This window comes from Zosterops lateralis, assembly GCF_965231275.1.
Source record: "Zosterops lateralis genome assembly, chromosome: 3".
Lineage (NCBI taxonomy): Eukaryota > Metazoa > Chordata > Aves > Passeriformes > Zosteropidae > Zosterops > Zosterops lateralis.
In genome coordinates, this window is record NC_139764.1 from 36,304,178 (window position 1) to 36,322,724 (window position 18,547).

Genomic DNA, 18,547 nt, shown 5'->3' on the forward strand with positions numbered 1-18,547 from the left:
TGCTGCTTGCATGTGTGTTCATGCTCTAGACAGTCACTGAACACAACACAGGAGAAACAGAGAGGATTAATTTACCCTGTTATTCAGATGATTGTGTTAGGTTAACATCGCGATCTCTCACTGTGCCAGGAGACCTCTGCTGCTGTGAGTAGACTGATGTGTTATTGGCAAGGTGCTCTTATAGTGATGTCATTTCCATCTTGTACTACTGTCTACAAGCAAAGAATGCTGTACCTGTAAAAGTACATATGTACTTGTAAAAACACTGTCTGGGCTGTACCTGCTGATGTTTGGATAACACAGTGGCCCATAAATATTCCTGTGCTGGTTGACATGGCGACACTGCAAGTCTGTAATGTGCATCCGGTGCCTGTCGGTGTACAAACAGTTCAGATGCTGTGAGCCAAAAATCATAGGAGAAGGCGGGGAGGGATGGGATCACCAGAACGAAACTAGAGGAATTTCCGGGGAAATCACCCTTGTTCATGGCTGGAGCCTGATTTTCAGTTTGGGTAATTTATGTTTGTTAGCCAGAAGGGAGAAGACAGCGCGCTGTGCGTGCTGCACTGGCTCGCCCTCGCCCCTCAGCTCGGCCCGTTGCTGCGGCCCGGCTCCCCCGGGGCCCGGTCCCGCCCTGCCGGGGCTGCGGCGCGTCCTCCGGGCCGCCAGGGGCGCGCGGGGCCGGCTCTGCCGGGGAGCCGAGGTACCGAGCCGAGGTACCGGGCCGGGGGGCGGCGGGGCAGCCGGGGGCCGCAGCGCCCGCCCCCGGGGAGGTCCCTGGGCCTGTGCCGGGTCCCAGCCGCGGTGCCGCAGTGCCCCCGCCCGCGTGCCGAGCTCCGTGCGGCGCAGGCCCCGGGCTGGAGATGGATGGGACGGGCTGGTGCGAACAGAAATGGGTGTAAAAGCCGAGGCCTTCCCGCGTGTGCTCCAGTCCGCTGGGCGGCACACAGAGGGGCCGGCTGGCCAGTCGTGTGTAGCTTAGAGGTACCGCCCGCTGCTCAGGATGGGCACCAGCATCCTCCCGGCCGTCGGGGGGATGGTTCGTGTTACACGCTGCCTTCAGGAGTACCATGGTGGGAAGTGGTGTGAACATGGAGATAGGTTATTGTTTAAGCCGCTCAAAATATTTTTCATACCGATCTATAAAAAGGGAAATGCTTCCTTATACTACTTAGAGAGGATAAGCAAGCCATGTGGGAAAAAAAATCAACCTTGAAGTAAGAAAGCTTCGCATTCATTGCAGTCATGGGGTGACTAAGGGAATAAACAACATAATTTATTTTAAGCTGGAGCGTGATCATTTTATGAAGTAGATTGTATGCTAGTGAGCAGACAATAGCTGGGTTTGGACTATGACCCAGGAAGTTGCTTCTAGCTCTGTGTTAATTACTCATCACTCCATCTTGGACTGGGGCTGTTGTTCGTATGTTTTTTACCTCATGCTGCTTTTTCTTTACCCTAGGACATCCTGTCTCTCACACTGAATTACCAGCAAAGAAAGGATGGAGAACATCCTGGCTGGTTTGTGTGGGACCAGCCCAGAAGATCCACTCCCTGTGTGGGTTCGTGGCAATGTTGGCCATTGCTTTAACCAGCTGACATTAAATGTGATTCCTCATGTGATCCTTGCAGTGGTCAGTGCCTGCTTCCTTGGCACTCCGAGGTATGACAACTGATTTGTTTGTATGATAACTGACTTGATTATTATGCAGGACTGGAGGTGGAGGGGAAAGGCTGGAAATTGTATCTCCCTATCATGTGCTGAATATAAAATTAGGGAATGACACAATATTATAATGCTATTATATTTGTCAGCATCCATCTTAATTCAGTGTACAGAGAAGAATCCAGAAAGAATAGAGGGGACTGTGGGCATAAAATCACAGAACGTAATGAAAAACTTTTTCAGTGAATCAGGATTGGGGAAGCTGGGAGTATTCTGGGAGATGCTATAAATCCAAGGTGGAATAGAAAATGTATATAAAGCAATAAGGAGTTCAGAGAAATGCAAAATTGTTTTTATGTTTACCCTCTTCTGAAATTTGTAAATGAGACAATGTTCACTGATACTCAAAGGCCACAAAGAATTCAGTGATAATGAAGTATTCTTATGGGCAATAGATGATAGACTTTAGAAGCACAGCATCACTGAAACTAACAGTGATAAAAATAATGTTTCTAGAAAAAATATCCCTCAGACAAGGAAATCAAGGATTAGGGACATGACGCAGAGAATTTCATAATCCAAAATTTGTGTTAAAGAGGTTAAATATACCTTTTTTGCTGTTAATCCTCAAGGATTGGAATCTAATTTGACCACAAAATATCATAGTTTGGAAACAAATTTCTGTGAAGAAATGCTTTTGTTTGGTAGCATCTAAATCTCTGATGTTGGCCACAGAGTGGGCTATAATTGACCTGATTTAATTTAGCAATGCCTACAGTCAGAAAAAGTTACAGATCTAGGAAGGTGTATCCAGAAGGTTAAGTAGGAGTGGATGTATAAACATGGGGAAGAGGAGGGGAAGAAAGGACAGTACTGACTGAGAGGTAGTGGAATTTTAACTGTAATTTATTTCACTGCTCTTTCCTCCTCAAGGTCTGGCTCTGGTGTGCCTTGCAGGCCAAGCTGGGGGTGGAGAATCGCTATCTCCTTCGTACTTGCTGGCTTGTTCCTTGCTGACACCATCCCAGCCACCATTTCCCAGCAGGAGTTGGGCCCCGTGTACCTGGAGGTGCTGGCCAATGGCACCGCTGCCCTGACATGGCTGGTGCATGGCTTCGCTCTTCTCATGCTCTGCAGGTCCATTCATGGCTTTACCAGAGGCCCTGCAGCCCTGGCTCTCCTCACTCTCTTACCCCTACCTTCCTTCATCATCACACTGCTGTGGTACTGCCAGAGTGGGACAGCTTGGTCCCCTGCCCACCCCAGTGCCTCCTCCAGGTTTGCCATTCTCTGTCTGCAGCTGGCCTCTCTGCTTGCCTATGTGGTCAGCTACCTCTTCCCCACTGCTGCCAGGCAAGACTTCCTCTCCATCAATCGCTCCTGGCAACAAGACCAGCCCATCTCAGGGCCAGGGATCCCAGTGCCTGACCAGCAGAGAGTGGCAGAAGATGGTGAGAGCTGGCTCTCACGCTTCTTTTACACCTGGATGAACCCCCTCATGAAGCGTGGCTACCAGCAGAAGCTGAACCAGCCACAGGATGTCTATGAGCTTCCTCGCCAGCTCCGGTCTGCCAGGGTCTGTGACCGGTTCTACTCTTGCTGGCAGAAGAAGGCAGCTCTTCACCAGGCAGAGGAGGAGACAGTGTCTCTTACCAGCCCAATCATTGCTGGAGGTGACGGGAGTGGTGGTGCTCCAGACAGCCCACACCATGCCCAGGAAGCTGTTCGCCTCTTGTCAGTCCTTCATGCGGCCTTTGGGCTTCGTTTCTACACCCTTGGACTTCTCAAGCTGGCTGGCAGTCTGCTGGGTTTTTCAGGTCCTCTGCTTCTGAACTTGCTGGTGAACTTCATGGAGTCACGGCAGGAGCCCCTGAGCCACGGGGTTCTGTATGCCCTTGGGCTCTTTGCTGGCTCCTTCCTGGGCGCTCTCTTGCGGAACCAGTTCAGCTACGAGACGAACAAGATGGCGCTGATGGTGCGGGGCGCCGTCATCTCCGCCATCTACCGCAAGGCTCTGCGTGTCAGCGGCACCAGCCTTGCCCGCTTCACTGTGGGGGAAATCGTCAACTTCATGAGCACGGACACCAATAGGTTGGTCAACTTCTGCCGCAGCTTCCACGAGTTGTGGAGCCTGCCTGTCCAGCTTGCCATTACCCTCTACCTCCTCTACCAGCAAGTGGGAGTTGCCTTTCTGGGAGGCGTGGCGCTGGCGCTGCTGCTTGTGCCCCTCAACAAGATTATAGCTAACCGGATCATGGTGAACAACCAGAAGATGCTGACACACAAGGACACTCGAGTCAAGGTGAGGGGCAGTGGTATCTCTCTGAGTTTGTATTTTTGCCCTGTTTGTCCCAAAATGTTGGCTTCTTGACCACTAGTCATTATCCAAGGCAGATTAATTGAATCACAGCTGTTGAGAAAAATGCCAGAAGGGGCACACACACACTTTGGTCTAAAGTGTTTCAGGGTGATGTGGTTTCACCACCCATAAGATTGTGAACCTTTAACGCTTGTCTTGTCCCCTGGGCTAATTTAGGTTCTCTTGCAAGTATTTTTCCTGTGTGTAGTAGTTAAAGCAAGACTCCCAATGCTTCCTCTAGATACGCATCCATCCTATTGCTTCAGTGATGCCATCAATGATAAAGTGGCTTGCAGTCTGGACAAAGGCAATGATCATGGCTGTAACTTTATACAGCTCCAGGCACGGCACTCTCAGTCATGTTTTCCACTGCTTTTCCCATATTTGCAGTGCCATCTCTCCTCACTACATATCAGACATTTGATTCCCACCTTTTAGCATTGTATCTCTAATTTGAGGAGACAGCAGTTTCACTCATGGTTTGGAGCATGAAACAGGTCAACTCTTTGTCAGAACTGTTGGCAGCTTTAAAAATACTAATTTTCCCAACAGAAGGTGCATTTACCAGAGTTGTGTCTGATTATGCTGAACTTTCTCCAACTGTTGTAAGACTGGTTTGCTGAACAAAGTCTCTCTTGTTAGTTTTCTTTAATGTTAGGCAGAGACACAGTCAGTTTGCTCTACATATGCTGACCTGAGAGCAGAAGTGAGAGAACTGCATCCTGCAGGGACACCAGAGTTCTGGAAATTAACCAGCCAGGCTCTGGATACAGACTAGCTGTGTCAGGACACGGCCAGGCCTGAGAGTCAGGTGTTATCTCAAGGCACTGTCAGGTCAACACAAGTAAATAATATCCAGGCCATAGCTAGCAATTCCACACTTCCCTTCACCTGTGTTGTTCATCTTTCACTTGTGTGATAGTGTGATACTTTGCCTTTTCCTGAGTTGTACACAGCATGCGTGGCTGAAGAGGCTGGTGGGATGGATGAGCACAAATTTTCCAGTAGCTATCACTCAAGTTTGTGTCTTATGTTAGCAATAAATGGTTCCTGACATTTCTAGCCTGACATCTCTAGCCTGACCCTTAGTAGGAGACAACTGCACACCCAGGCACAGCCCAGGCTGCCTGGGCAGTGTTTGCTTGATGTTCTTTTCCTCATTGCTTGCAGCTAATGACAGAGTTCCTATGTGGCATTCGTGTGATCAAGTTTTATGCCTGGGAGAAGCACTTCAGCACCAGGATAAATGCCTGCCGGGCTAAAGAGCTGCAGAAGTTACGAGCCATCAGCTACCTGGATGCTTTGTGCGTGTACATGTGGGCAGCACTGCCTGTTGTTGTCTCCATTGCCATCTTCGTCGCCTATGTCCTGTTGGGTCACCAGCTCACTGCCACAAAGGTGAGTAGGTAGTAGGGAGAGCTCCAATTTGTCATGTGCAGAACACAGTCTACAGTCCTGAGGCATTTTCTCTGGAAAATAAACCCAGCCCATGTCTCTCCACAGTTCTTCAGGCTCTCACTGGTGAAGCTGTTTGGAGATACAAGGGAGGTACTGGCTCCAGCTCATGGCTGTTTGCTTACCTATGCAGGTGTTCACAGCATTGGCTCTCGTTGGGATGCTTATTCTACCCCTCAACGGCTTTCCATGGGTGTTGAATGCAATCTTGGAAGCTAAAGTTTCCCTGGATCGAATCCAGAAATTCTTTGAACTCATGGACCAGGACCTGGAAGCTTATTATGCCCTAGGTAACGGTTAAGGAATCTGGCAGGCCTGAGACTCTGAGCAGACATTCAGAGCAGAGAGCTGAGGTGTGAGGCCCACGGGCAGTACTGGAGGGCAGCTGTTGTCACCCTGTAATTCAAGATGTTTGGTTGGGTAGAGGCAGAGTGGATATACTTAATTTCTCTTAATTTCTGTGGAAAGCAGGAGACAAGGCTATAACATTCCACCATAAGTGCTTGTCCCAACAGACCCATTAGTGTCCCAGCAGAACAAGCAGCTCTGTCCTCTGACCAAAGCTCTTCTGACACTGAATCCCTCAACAAACTTGGCTTCACCTGTCAGAAAGGCTTGAGTGGTTGCCCCTCTCCTGAGCCATATTAACTCCCTTTCTTTCTTTCATTGCCTTTGGCCAGCTCTCTGCCATTTTTACCTTCAGCAATAATAAAACCAAGTTATATTCTTACGTTGTCTCCCTGACAGCCGTGTGTATCTGGTGTGAGCTGGAAACAGGAGGGTTGGAAGAAGGGATGTATAAGTTTAAGGGCAAGTCAGTAGGCAAGAGTCTCATTCTGTGGTTGAGTCAGGAGCATCATGCTGTGCCTCATCCATGGTCTCTACATTTGGGAACAAAACTGAGAGTATTTGGGATGCCAGATGCCTTTAATTTTCTGGTTTTCTCATAGCAGCACTTTGCTGTTCTGCTTTTCACTTGTAGATAGCCCTTCAGATACTGCTACTGCCATGGAGGTGAAATGTGCAGCCTTCTCATGGGTGCCAGTTGAGGAGGAAGGCACCAGGCAGCCTTCATCCACAGGCACTCTGCAACTGCACATCGAGAACCTGTCAGTGAGAAAGGTGAGCAAGGACATGGGACAGAAAAATGGCACTAGAGAAAAAACACTGGAAACTAGAAATGATAGAGCAGAAGTGGCATGTTTTCCTTAGCTTAAGAACTGTGTATCAAAATCTTCTCTTGGCCAAGAGGCACAGGACACATATCTCAGAGCTGAAAGGTGCTAGAGAACATCCATGGCTTACAGACAGGAGATGAACTAGTTCTCTCTGCTTTCTACTATTACTGCAGGAGACAACTGGACAGGGAACAGAGCAGGGCTCTAGAGATAACACTCCTTGCAAATCTGTGTCCTGTCATGTTAGGAGTCTGGTTTACCTGACAACTGTACCCAGCTGCGCTGCTGAACATGTGAGATGGTCCTAGCAGCCAGCTTCCTTACAGGCTACGTGTGGCTCAAGAAATCTGGACAACCTACCCTGTATTAACACATCAAGTTTCTTCTTTTCATTTCCCTTTGCAGGGCATGCTCCTGGGGGTTGTTGGAAAGGTTGGCTCTGGCAAAAGCTCTCTGCTTGCAGCCATCACTGGAGAGCTCATTAAGTAAGTAGCCTAAATACTTTTGCCTGCCTGATCCCTTCATGCCATGGCAGGTGGGCACTGTCTGGTGCTATTCCAACTTGTAGGTAATTTTGATCTGCCAGCAGTTTTTCTTTGTTGCCCTTTATACCCACTTCTGTTGTGCTTGCAGACAAGGTGGACGAGTGTATGTTTGTGACCTGGAGCAAGGATTTGGCCTGGCCACACAGGAGCCTTGGATACAGTTTACCACTGTCCGTGAAAACATTGTTTTTGGGCGGGAATATGATGCCCGGCTGTACGAGGAGGTGCTGGAGGCCTGTGCCCTCTCTGAGGACCTAAATGTGAGTGCCTAGACTGTAAACCTGCCTGGGGCTTCTTGGTGGGCTTTTGGATCTATCCTGAGCCTCACTGGGATCAGTCTTTATTCTTTCAGGGTGTAGACTGCTTTTCCAATGTCCCATCACACAGTGTTGCTCTTTTACCAAGCCCACTCCATTCCTGGTGTGCCCATACTTCTTTAAGGAAGTCACTTGTAGTACTTTGAGTGGTTTCTTCTGCCGCTGAGCCAAAAGCTCTTCATCCTGGGGAAAGGAGTTGTTCTTGCAGAGCTGATGACTGTTGGGTTTTTCAAGCAGAACCTATCAGCAGCTGATGATTTTTTGAGGGGGGGATCAGGAGCAACTTCTTTGGGATTTGGAAGGGCTAAGTCAGTGCTCCTGACATATATTCTAAATTTGAGGTTTATGACTGTATTAGCCAGGAAAACTTGGCTATATATATGGTAGGAAGCTAGCCTTCTCCCAGTTTATAAGCTGATGCCTGATTTTCTGAAGTGCCAAGCTTTAGCAGCTCCTGTTTGTTTTGGCTGGAGCTGTGAATGCTCTGTAAAGGCAAGATTTTTATTTGAGATTTAGTAGAATACACCTATGCTACCAAACCAAGAAGAGACTTATTTCCAGGTACTGAAATTTGGTGGTTGTTACTGCTACACTGTTTGGAAGGACCCCAACATAATTTTGATGCAGGCACAGCTCTTGTTCTCACAGAAAATTGCTGTATGCAATTACCTTGGACCAGAAGTTGCTCTCAATGGTAGTTCAGATGTAACCACCCAGTTCTGGAGTTTAAGAGATTTTCGTTGCATAGATAAAGCTTGCTGGTTGTCTGGAGAACCAGTGTATAGACTGTTGCATTGTTTAATTGTTGGTAAGGTGTCAGCCTTAGAAATTACTACCAGAGACTGGAGAGGGGCCCCTTGGTCTTAGTTTGGGGTCCCCAGCAGTTTCCTGTCCCTTTCTCAATTATTTTCTTGAATATTTCAGATTTTACCAGCAGGCGACCAGACAGAGGTGGGTGAAAATGGTGTGACACTCAGTGGGGGACAGAAGGCTCGCATAGCCCTTGCCAGAGCCATTTACCAGGTAAATAACAAAGGAGTTACTGTGTGGTAGATCATGCCAAGTCAAATATGAAGAGGCTGGAAGCACTCAGCTGTACAGTGAGCTCTGGCAGCATGTCTTTAAAGCACACTGTGCTAGCCTAAAGGTGCTGCCACATGGAGACACTTAGACTTTTCTCTGCAGCACTGCCTGCTCCAGCAGGGCCAGCAGCTGTATTCTTTTTTCTTTTGTCCCCTTCTCAGGAGAAAGAACTTTACCTCCTTGATGATCCCCTGGCTGCTGTTGATGCAGATGTAGCAAACCATATTATGCAGAAATGCATTTTCGGAATTCTCAAACATAAGACCAGGGTCCTTTGCACTCACAGGACAGAGTTTTTGGAGAAGGCCGATGCCTTGTTGCTGATGGACAATGGCAGGATAGTTAAGACAGGTACATTGTCTTCTCAGGCATTCACGTGTGCCTGTGTTTTGGAATGGCTTGAGGGGATTAGGATTAACTAATGGGGAACGCAGCGATAAAAGAGGACACTGAGAACACTGCATGTGGGCCAAGATGGGATGGAAGAGAATGTGCAGATGTACAGATAAAGCAGGACAGCCCCAGATGTGAAGAGCTGATGAGGCAGAAAGATGTAACAGGTTGAATGGAGCAGAGCCTTCAAGGGTACAGTTGCTATATAACGTAGAGAATGTTATGAGAGAACAAAACCGGGTCATTTCAGACCAAGAGGCAGTGGGAAAGTGGAAAGTTGTCACCTGTTCCTCACAGATGCTGAAGAACTTGCATTCCTCTCTTCGCAGGCCCACCAGCTGATATCCTGCCACTTGTTGAAGCCTTCCCCAAGTTCAAGGATACAGACAAGGGGCATAAGGATAAAGGTCTGTTCCTGATGAGCTTAAGGGTAGCTGGGGCAGCACAGTTGACCTTGCAGACAGAACCTGTACCTGATGGCTGCTGGCCTTAGAGCAGAACTCCCATCATCTTGTTCTGCTGTGGCAGTGCTGATATGTGGGTGGTGTATACACAGAAAGACAGGAGGCCCACATATCATTGGGTATTGGTCTGGAGCAGTATTTGAACCTGTTGTTCCACTTGTAGTCCAGTTTTGGATGGAACTGTTAGGGTTGGTGCACCTGTCTTGAAAGAGGAGAGAGGAGGGGAAAAATGTGTCCTTCATAGTTTAGACTTGCTCTGTTCACAGTTAGGGACAGCTGCAGGAAGAAATTAACACCACACTTACCTTTGCTTTTGCATCCATTTCCACAGCCCCTAATGAACAGGGACAGGAAGAGGCCATAAAGACAGAGGCAGAAGAACCAACCCAAACTAATAATGTCATCCACAAGGAGGAAGAGAAGAAAGAAGGGGCAGTGGCTTTTAAGGTGTACAAGGCCTATTGGATGGCAATGGGCAGCTGCTTGGCAATATCAATTCTCTTCTCACTGTTTCTGATGCAAGGTGAGGCAGCACATCTCTCTTTAGGGACTCCTCTCCTCTTGTCTCATTCCCTGGAGTCCAGAAGGAAAGACGCCAGGGTTTTAAACACTCTCCCTGTTAGCAGGAAGACCACTTTTCTCTTCCGCAAATTAAAGTAGCTCCAAGAGCTACTTTGGTAGGGAGGAGGCATGTGTGGAACTGTACCTTGCATCTTGCTGCTGCGTTTGCATTATTGTATCTCTGTAGCAGTGCTTTGTCACTGCTACAGGTCAAGGCTGTTCCCTTGCTCCTGCTCTACTACTGACAGGGGGAAGACTATACTGGGCAGCAAGACTCTGAAAAAGTTGTCCAGCAGCTTTCCCTTCAGCTTGTCTTCTTCATATTTGCTGATTTGAAAGTAGAATTTCTCTTTACGTAGTCTGTCTTTCTCTGTAGCATCCAGAAATATCTCGGATTGGTGGCTGTCATACTGGATCTCCAGCATATCCCAGACAGCAAATACCTCTGTGATGGCCTGCTCATCTTCTCTGCCTTCCCCAGAGCTGCTTCTCTTCTCCACCTCTGGGCTTGTGTAAGTGAATATGGTCCAGAGGTGCCAAAGGAAGCTGCAAATGCCCTTAAGTGCATTTCCTTTGAATATCCTGGAGAGCAGGGACAGATAACTGACCAGTTCACTTGAGGGGATGTGTGTGACTGCTTTGACAAAGAGAATCAAAATCCCTGACCTGATGATGTGTCCAGAAGGCTTCTGTCTGGAGCTGATGAAGACCCCTAGCTGCATAGTAATCAGAGTATTTGTCCCAACATACCAAAGGGGTGTAACCGAAGTGTTAGGCTAAAGTATCCTGATTTCCCCTGGAGTATCCTCTTGGGTTCTCATGCCCTGTTTGTGAGTTTACTGTCAGGAAGACGCTGGCAGATTAATAATGGCAGATTCCTCCTTTTTTCCAGTTCCCCCATTCAAGATCTGGACAAGACCCTAGCTCCACCCAATGGCTCAGTGGATGTGAATTTCTACCTGATAGTTTATGGGTGCATTGCAGGGGCCAACTCCCTCTTCACCATTATTCGGGCGTTCCTCTTTGCTTGTGGCGCTCTCCGTGCTGCCGCTGTTATTCACAACCGACTGCTCCAAAGGGTTCTAAAGGTAATGGGCACAAAGTCCAGAGCAGGCTGAGGCTTCTGCAAGCTGACATTGTTCTCATAGCTGGGAGTAAAGGTGTGGGAGATAGATTAAGATTTTTGTTGGTATTGGCTGGTAGGACTGTATTCAGAAAGGGCTGCACCACAGCCAGCACAAGGGGCCAGTGACCTGGGGTTCCAAATGTGTCCTGTTCATTCCATCCAATCAAGGACGATTTATGGCTCCCAACTGCATCTGTTCATTAATTAGTCTTAGATGTATTGCCAAGGTAAGGGCCAGTCAAGTCAAGGTAGCTTTTACAGGATGGTGAGTTCATGTTTAGATGAGATTGGAAAGAGTCATTAAGCAAGATCTAGGGCTGATGCTGGCATGTGTCAGTTAACTTTCTTTATGTTTTTGGCTTCCTTGAGTCCTCAGGCTAGAGTTAGGATTAGAGGATTGGAATTTTGGATTAGAGGCTAGATTTGCCTTGCTGCTGTTGGGCCATCTTGGTGTCTGAGTGCCTGCTTTCTCAGTAGCTGTCAGCCATTCGATACAGAAGGAATGCTCCCTTTTACTATGCAAACAATATGAGTTGTTTGGCTGCTAATGGATGCTGACTTTGGAGGCTTAAGTAAGGAAGTGGGTTGTGGTGGCCACTGCCTTGTGGCCTTATCTGCTCCCCTTGGTGCTGCTCTCCTGCACACAGTTCTGTGGTTGGATCTCACTACAACTGACTGGCTCTTTCTGTCTGGTTCCCTTATTGCCAGGCCACAGTCAGCTTTTTCGACACCACACCAACAGGCCGGATCCTGAACCGCTTCTCCTCAGACCTGTACTGTGTGGATGACAGCCTGCCATTTATGCTCAACATCTTCCTAGCCAACCTGTATGGGCTCTTGGGCATGCTAGTGATAATGACCTATGGCCTCCCTTGGGTTGGTCTGGTTTTGCTCCCTCTGGCTGTAGTTTACTTCTTCATTCAGCGCTATTACCGATTCTCATCCCGGGAGCTGAAGCGCCTCTACAGCGTCACCTTGTCTCCCATTTACACCCACTTCTCAGAGACCCTCTCGGGACTGAGCACTGTCAGAGCCATGCGGGCAGCAAAGAGGTGGGCAGAAAGTGTGAGCACCCAGAAGGACAGAGCTTGGGCTTTATAGGCCAAGGCCTTCCTCATGTGGGGCCGGTTATAGGGTGGCTGGAATGCCCTTGGTCTGGGGCAACAGGAGTGGAATTTGAGTGGTGCAAACCTCTCTTGTGTGCCTGACAGGTTTGAGTTGGAGAATCAGCTGCGTCTGGAGCAGAACCAGCGCTGCCTCTTTGCCAGCAACACAGTGATGGAGTGGCTGGACATCCGCTTGCAGATGATTGGAGTTGCTGTGGTTTCTGCTATTGCAGGGATTGCCATCATCCAGCACCAGAAGCAGCTGGGAAATCCAGGTAGACTGCCAGGGATTTGTCTATGTCCACTCCTAGGCTGTGCCCAAGGAGTTTCTCCTTTCCCAGCCCAGAGCTACACATTTTCCTATACTGGAGTAAGATCCAGAGCTCCTGCCTCCTGTCCCTAGCATGTCACCCACAGTGTAGTGCTTCAGCTCCTGTCTCTGCTCCTGTGTGTCCCCAACCTCAAGTCTGACCCTAGACTCCAGAGTTCTGACTTTTCCTTAGTTTCTTTTTGTCTACCCACCAAGATGCCAGCTCCTTCCCTGCCAGTGACATTCTTGCTTATGTTTTTGTCCTCACAGGACTTGTGGGCCTGGCACTCTCATACGCCCTGTCTGTCACAAACCTGCTCTCAGGCCTCATTTCCAGTTTCACTCACACAGAGATCATGATGGTGAGTGTGGAGAGGACAGAGGAGTACACCACAGATGTCCCCGTGGAGCCCCAGGATAAAATGGTCCAGGTAAAAGCTCAAATGTGTTCTCTGGTACTGGCCCATATTCTGGCTTTTTGCCCTGCACTTACCCCTGGGGAGATCACAGGGTTCCAGTGAATGGGTGGAGGGCTCTCACCACAGAAACCACCTTGATCATTTATCAAAAGATAAGTATATCTCCTGGAGAGGATGAATCTCTGGCAGGAACTGGGGAAGGCTGGAGTGATGGGAAGGAGTAGGGAAGCAGAATGGGGGCTAGATACAAGCTGTGATGGAAGAACAAGTCTAGGAGTGGGCTGGAGGTGGGACTGGGCTGTGTGTTGGTTCTGCTCAGAAGCCAAGCAACCATCTAAAGGGCAGGATGGGGCTTGGACTGTGGGGAGGTGATGCTGAAGATGACAATCATTATCATACCCTTTCTCACCTGTGTACCCCTCTTAGGTTTCTGCTGACTGGCCAAACGAGGGGCTTGTGGAGTTCCAGCAAGTGGTCCTGGCATACAGAGCAGGCTTGCCTAATGCACTTGATGGCGTGAGCTTCACTGTTTATCCTGGAGAGAAGCTGGGGATTGTGGGTCGCACAGGATCTGGGAAATCCACCCTTTTCTTGGCCCTTTTCCGTATGGTGGAGATGAAATCAGGCCAGATTCTCCTGGATGGTGTTGACAGCCAGCTGGTAGGCTTGGAGGAGCTGAGGTATGGCTGAGCAGAGTCAAGGGTAGCTGATGGTGGCTGAGAGCTGTCAGTGGCTGGATGCCGAAGTAAAGAGTGAGGAGCAAAGGACTCTCTGTTGTGGCATCCTCTTTTCTGATTGTGGCAGCTTTTTATGAGTCTGTTGTTTCTTGACAGTTGTGCTAAGGATACCAGGCTGAATATGTGACCCATGTCTCTGTGCCTCTAAGATTTGTAGTAAACTAAGACACCTCATGAAAAAAAAAAATAGCAGATCTTTGCTTTTCTGCAGAACCCATCCCATGAGCCCTCAGCTTTCGTTTGTTTGCAGATCTAGGCTGGCCATCATCCCGCAGGATCCATTTTTGTTCAGTGGCTCAATCAGAGAAAACCTGGACCCCCAGGGAAAACGGACGGATGCTGAGCTCCGTGAGGTGCTGGAGCAGTGCCACCTGTGGGAGGCTGTTACTCAGATGGGTGAGTTGGAAAACCAGTGAGAAGCAGCTGACTGCGGGTTCTGCGAGAGGAAAGAAGGCCTTAGCTCAGGCAGGGAGCTGAGGTGGATGCAGTAGGGAATGGGTTAGGCAAGCTCATGCTAGAACCAGTGTGGGAACAGGTCACTGGGACCCAGTGGCATTCCCTGACATTTAGAGGCAAATGGACTGGCAGGTGATAGATTGGGTGGCAGAATTTTGCTGGTGAGACCAGGCTACAGTGGGTGTTAGAGGAGTAGCTGAGAGATAAGCCAGGCCTTAGTTCTAAGGGAACTGTGTCAGATGTTGCTTGTGTCTAAGCCTAAAGGCTCCAGTTCCTAAGGCCTGGGCCTGAGCAGAATTGGGATTTTGTGTGCTACTGGGAAAACCTTGGACTGGTGGAGCTGTTTGAGGCCCTGTGCAGATGGTGTAGGTGACTGCTGGTCTTGATCCCTGCAGGTGGATTGGACAGCGAGCTGGGAGAGAGGGGAAAGAGTCTGTCTGTGGGACAGAGGCAGCTGGTGTGTCTGGCCAGAGCCCTCCTGACGCAGGCCAAGGTGAGTGCACCGCTTCCATCAGAGCAGGGGGAGGGCGAGCTGCCAGTGGCTGTCTCGGCACAGCAGAGAGTGCTGCAGAACTGGAGGTGTAATGGGAACAGATACCCTGTGCTGACTTCTCTGGCTGTCTCCAGGCAGGGAGTGGGGTCTCTACTGTGGTGCTTAGAAGCTCCCTTCACTGTCTGTTCCCGGCAGGTGCTGTGCATCGATGAGGCCACAGCCAGTGTGGATCAGAAGACAGACCAGCTGCTGCAGCAGACCATCCGCCAGCGCTTCGCTGACAAAACTGTTCTGACCATTGCTCACAGGTATGGAAGAATCTCCTCTGTGCCCAAAGTCATCCTACAATTCACAGGGAGAGGCGGCTGCACATGCCATGCCTGGGCCTCAAGCTGAGCACAGAGGTCTCTATGATAAGGTTTTTCAAGTGCCAAAGCTGGACTTTGCCTTTTCTACTGGGTGATGGGAATAGCTGGATGTGAAAAGGGGAAAATGTTGTACCCAGAAGTTGGTGTCAGCAAAGGGCAAAATGCTGCTTCATCTCACAGATTTCTCTTCCCGGGCACTGCCTGCTGGGATCGATAGGGCAGGTAATCATTCCTTGTGGTTCTGCCAAAGTAGGGCAAGGAGTAAGGGAGAACTATCCTATGGAAAGTGTCAGTGTGGAGACCGTGGAGGAGCACGTGTCCCTGGCTCAGTAGAGGGCAGTGTAGGACAGCCGGCAGCAAAGCGCTGCAGCCAGCTCCTGGATAGTTGTTTTCCAAAATCCTGAGTTTTAGTCCCAGCCTGTACCTTATAGACACTCCCCAGGCAGGACAGGACAACAATGATTGCCCCACATCTGAGAGATTAAGAGTAGAATCAGTGGATGGTTTCGGCCAGAGGGAGGAGGGCAAAACATGAATACTGCAGAGAAGGGATGGATCAGCATTAAGTGGTGTTCTCTGCTCTTACTCTTGCCAAGTGGAGGAGCATTTGGAGGAGGGTTATGCAATTATATGGAGGGTGTTTTCAAAGCACAGAGGTTACCACAAAAATAAAAATCAAATGAGCAGGTGGCAGGGGCTGGTGTCCTGCTGCACAGGAGTGGGAGTGATGGATGACAGGCAGGGTGGGCTGGGGCTGGCAAGTGAATCAAGTGGGTCTTGTTAAATACATCATGTAGGAGGGAGGCAGGAGGGGTGTGAAGGGAATGTGGTTCCTACACTAGGGATGTTAGGCATAAATAGAGTAGAAGTGCAAGGGCACTGTGGGCTGAGAAGTGTATTTGGATGGGGTGTGGAGAGACCACATTTTGATGGGGGAGTAATTAAAGAGGAGAAACAGCAGAGGAAGGAGTGGCAGAAGGCAAAGCAGCAAGACTGAGTTGAAGATGGCCCCAGCCCTTTTCCACTAGAATGAAGAGCAATGGGGGAGATCTGTAAGGAGAGGTGATAATGGGGTTGTTTGGTATCCATAGTTTTTCCATGCCATTCAGCTTGGGGTGAAATCCAAGATGGGAATTAACTCTGTACTTGTCTCTTGCCCCTCCAAGTAATTTCCAGTGCTGCAGGTGCACTCTCTTGGAGATGAACATGTTACCAGAGTCTTGAACTCCATAATGCCTTTTACCTGCTCAAATCCTGTGCAGTGTCTTCCTTGTGACTTGCAGCTTTGTAGGGCTGTAGTTTCACACTGAATGGTGCATGACTGTGCAAAAACATTCCTGCTGTCCTGTCTTCCCTATCCAGAGCCAGAGGTTGCTGCTCTGCTGGCAGTCTGGGCAGACCTGGGCAGTGTGCAGTGGGTCCTGTGCTTGGCTGTCTGGTAACTACAAATCCAGTGGTGGTGGTGGTAGCATAAGCAAAGATGCCACACTGCAAGGGAGTAACAGCTGATGCACAATTTCTGCTGCCCTTGGGAGGTGACAGGTGAGGGAATGTTCAGGCAAATAAAGCAACTCACTAACCTCTGTGGTGATGGAGACATTTTGTGCAACCCAAGAATCAGGCATGCCCTGAGCTTCCCTCCCACAGAACTTCCCTCTGCAGTCCTGGTGCCCTGCCATGCCCAGCAACTGGAAGGCATCACAATGCTCTCCTAAGAGGTGCTGCATTTCAGCAGTGAGCACAGACACTCTGGGGAGCCGCACTGCACTGTGACCTTGAGTGCAGAGGGAGATCCTCCACAGCTCCTAGTGCTGGCCATGTCTTGGGCCACCCTGAACAGCAGGGGAAGGAGTATCCAGAGCTTCTCCTCAGATCCACCAGTGGGTGTCCTGGTATCTGTTGTCCACAGGCTGAACACCATCCTGGACTCGGACCGCGTGCTGGTGATGCAAGCTGGGAGAGTGGCAGAGCTGGATTCACCCGCCCGCCTAAGCCAGAAAGATGGCTCCTTGTTCCAGCACCTCCTGCACAGCAGGCAGCAGTGACCTCCCTCCTGGGCTCAGCCCAGGCAGCCCTTGCAGCTGGCTTTCCTCTCACCTCAGACACCGGCCCTGCCCTGCAGGGCCAGGAGCTGCTGAGGTGAAGGAGGGGCTTACTCCTGCCTTCAGGCAGCAATTGTGTCTCCTCAGGGACTGGAGTGTGGCACTGTAGCCTTTCCTTTAACAGGGAAGATGTGACCTGACCTGCTGTTTAGAGTTATGCAAGCCTGGTTGGTGGGATCCTGCTCTCCTCCAAGGCTTCCCTTTGAGATTACAGAGGGTTTTTCTACTCTGAAGAATCAGTAGCTCCTAGTTTGAGACTTAGTCTCGCATATGCAGTGTAAAATAAAGTGGAAATACGCTTGTGAAGCTGGTAATTCAGGTCCTTGCCCCTTTTCCTTACCAGACACCTATTTCTTTATGAGATACAAGAGTGGTGCCCTCTCTGCACAAAGACAAGCCTACCTACTCTCTATTTGCAGAAGGCTTTTCTAAGTCCAGAAGGTTGCACCCAGGGACCTTGCTGCCTTTCCTCTGGTTTTCAGTGGCAAAGGCCTTCCCCTGAAGGGGCTAGAATGCAATTCCATTAAAGGCCTGTAAGGCTAGTTTATTTCAAGACCACTCCTTCATGGGAAATTCTCTATCCCTCCTGCCCTGCTTCTAGCTGCACAAACCCACAGCTGCTTTAGGAGTTTTAGAATTTTGCTTTTGCCATAAGCACCTGGGACTCCTCCTTCCCAACACTCTTAAGGCCCACATCTTTGCTTGTGCTGTGCAGGGGTAGGTGCTATTTCTTTCCCTGAGGCTCTAGGAGCTGTCCCCATTCCTGCAGACAGAGAATAAGGGACAACTCCTGTGCCACAGTCTGGGTTTGCATTCTTGAAGGAAGCAATGGAGATACTCAGTAAGTTGCTGAGCAACCTGATCCAAGTAGGATCTGCTGAGAGCAGGAGGTTGATGTTCAGAGGTCCCTTGCAACCTGAATTGTTTTATGATTCTCTGATACACTGTTTCTGGGCTTGTACTTGTTTTATTTGATAAAGGTACATCATCCATCCATGTATTAAAAAAATAATCTTTCTGATGAAGTTCCAGTCCCCTCTCCCAGGTCTCACTCCTGCCTGAGCAGTCACTTCTTGGCTCACTTCACACCACCTTGAACCCAGCTCTGCAACCCTACAAGCCAGTAGTAGGGCTTGGGTTGTGGGGAGTTTTGCCCCATTGCTTAGCTGTCTATGCCCATAAGGAGGCACAGAAATCCCTGGTCCTGGGAGAGAGACTCTGATTGCTGCACCCCAGACCAGCATAGGCAGGAAAAGACCTCGTACAAAGGCTAAGTGACCTGACCATATACTGCCTCTTAGCCATGCTTTAGCAATGGTGGAGAAGGCAGTTTTGTGTCTGCTTCCTGTGTTTATCCCAGGCTCAGCAGCCTGTCTACACATCCACTGTGGGGAGTTTAGCCTTTGTTG

At 49.4% G+C, this 18,547-nt stretch overlaps 1 protein-coding gene across 1 annotated transcript; it reads left to right on the plus strand.

Moving 5' to 3' along the window:
* The first annotated feature begins 851 nt into the window (after positions 1 to 851).
* Positions 852 to 18,087, plus strand: ABCC10 (ATP binding cassette subfamily C member 10). The gene is given in 23 exon segments (XM_083856976.1): positions 852 to 1,039; positions 1,463 to 1,495; positions 1,497 to 1,663; positions 2,600 to 3,968; positions 5,196 to 5,423; positions 5,614 to 5,770; positions 6,463 to 6,602; positions 7,064 to 7,143; positions 7,292 to 7,463; positions 8,445 to 8,543; positions 8,765 to 8,954; positions 9,326 to 9,403; positions 9,792 to 9,983; positions 10,398 to 10,533; positions 10,914 to 11,109; positions 11,856 to 12,199; positions 12,359 to 12,528; positions 12,834 to 12,994; positions 13,409 to 13,662; positions 13,970 to 14,115; positions 14,571 to 14,668; positions 14,864 to 14,976; positions 16,946 to 18,087. Coding segments are annotated over 23 exon segments (4,695 nt in total). The 5' UTR covers positions 852 to 1,003; the 3' UTR covers positions 17,082 to 18,087.
* The last annotated feature ends 460 nt before the right edge of the window (positions 18,088 to 18,547 follow it).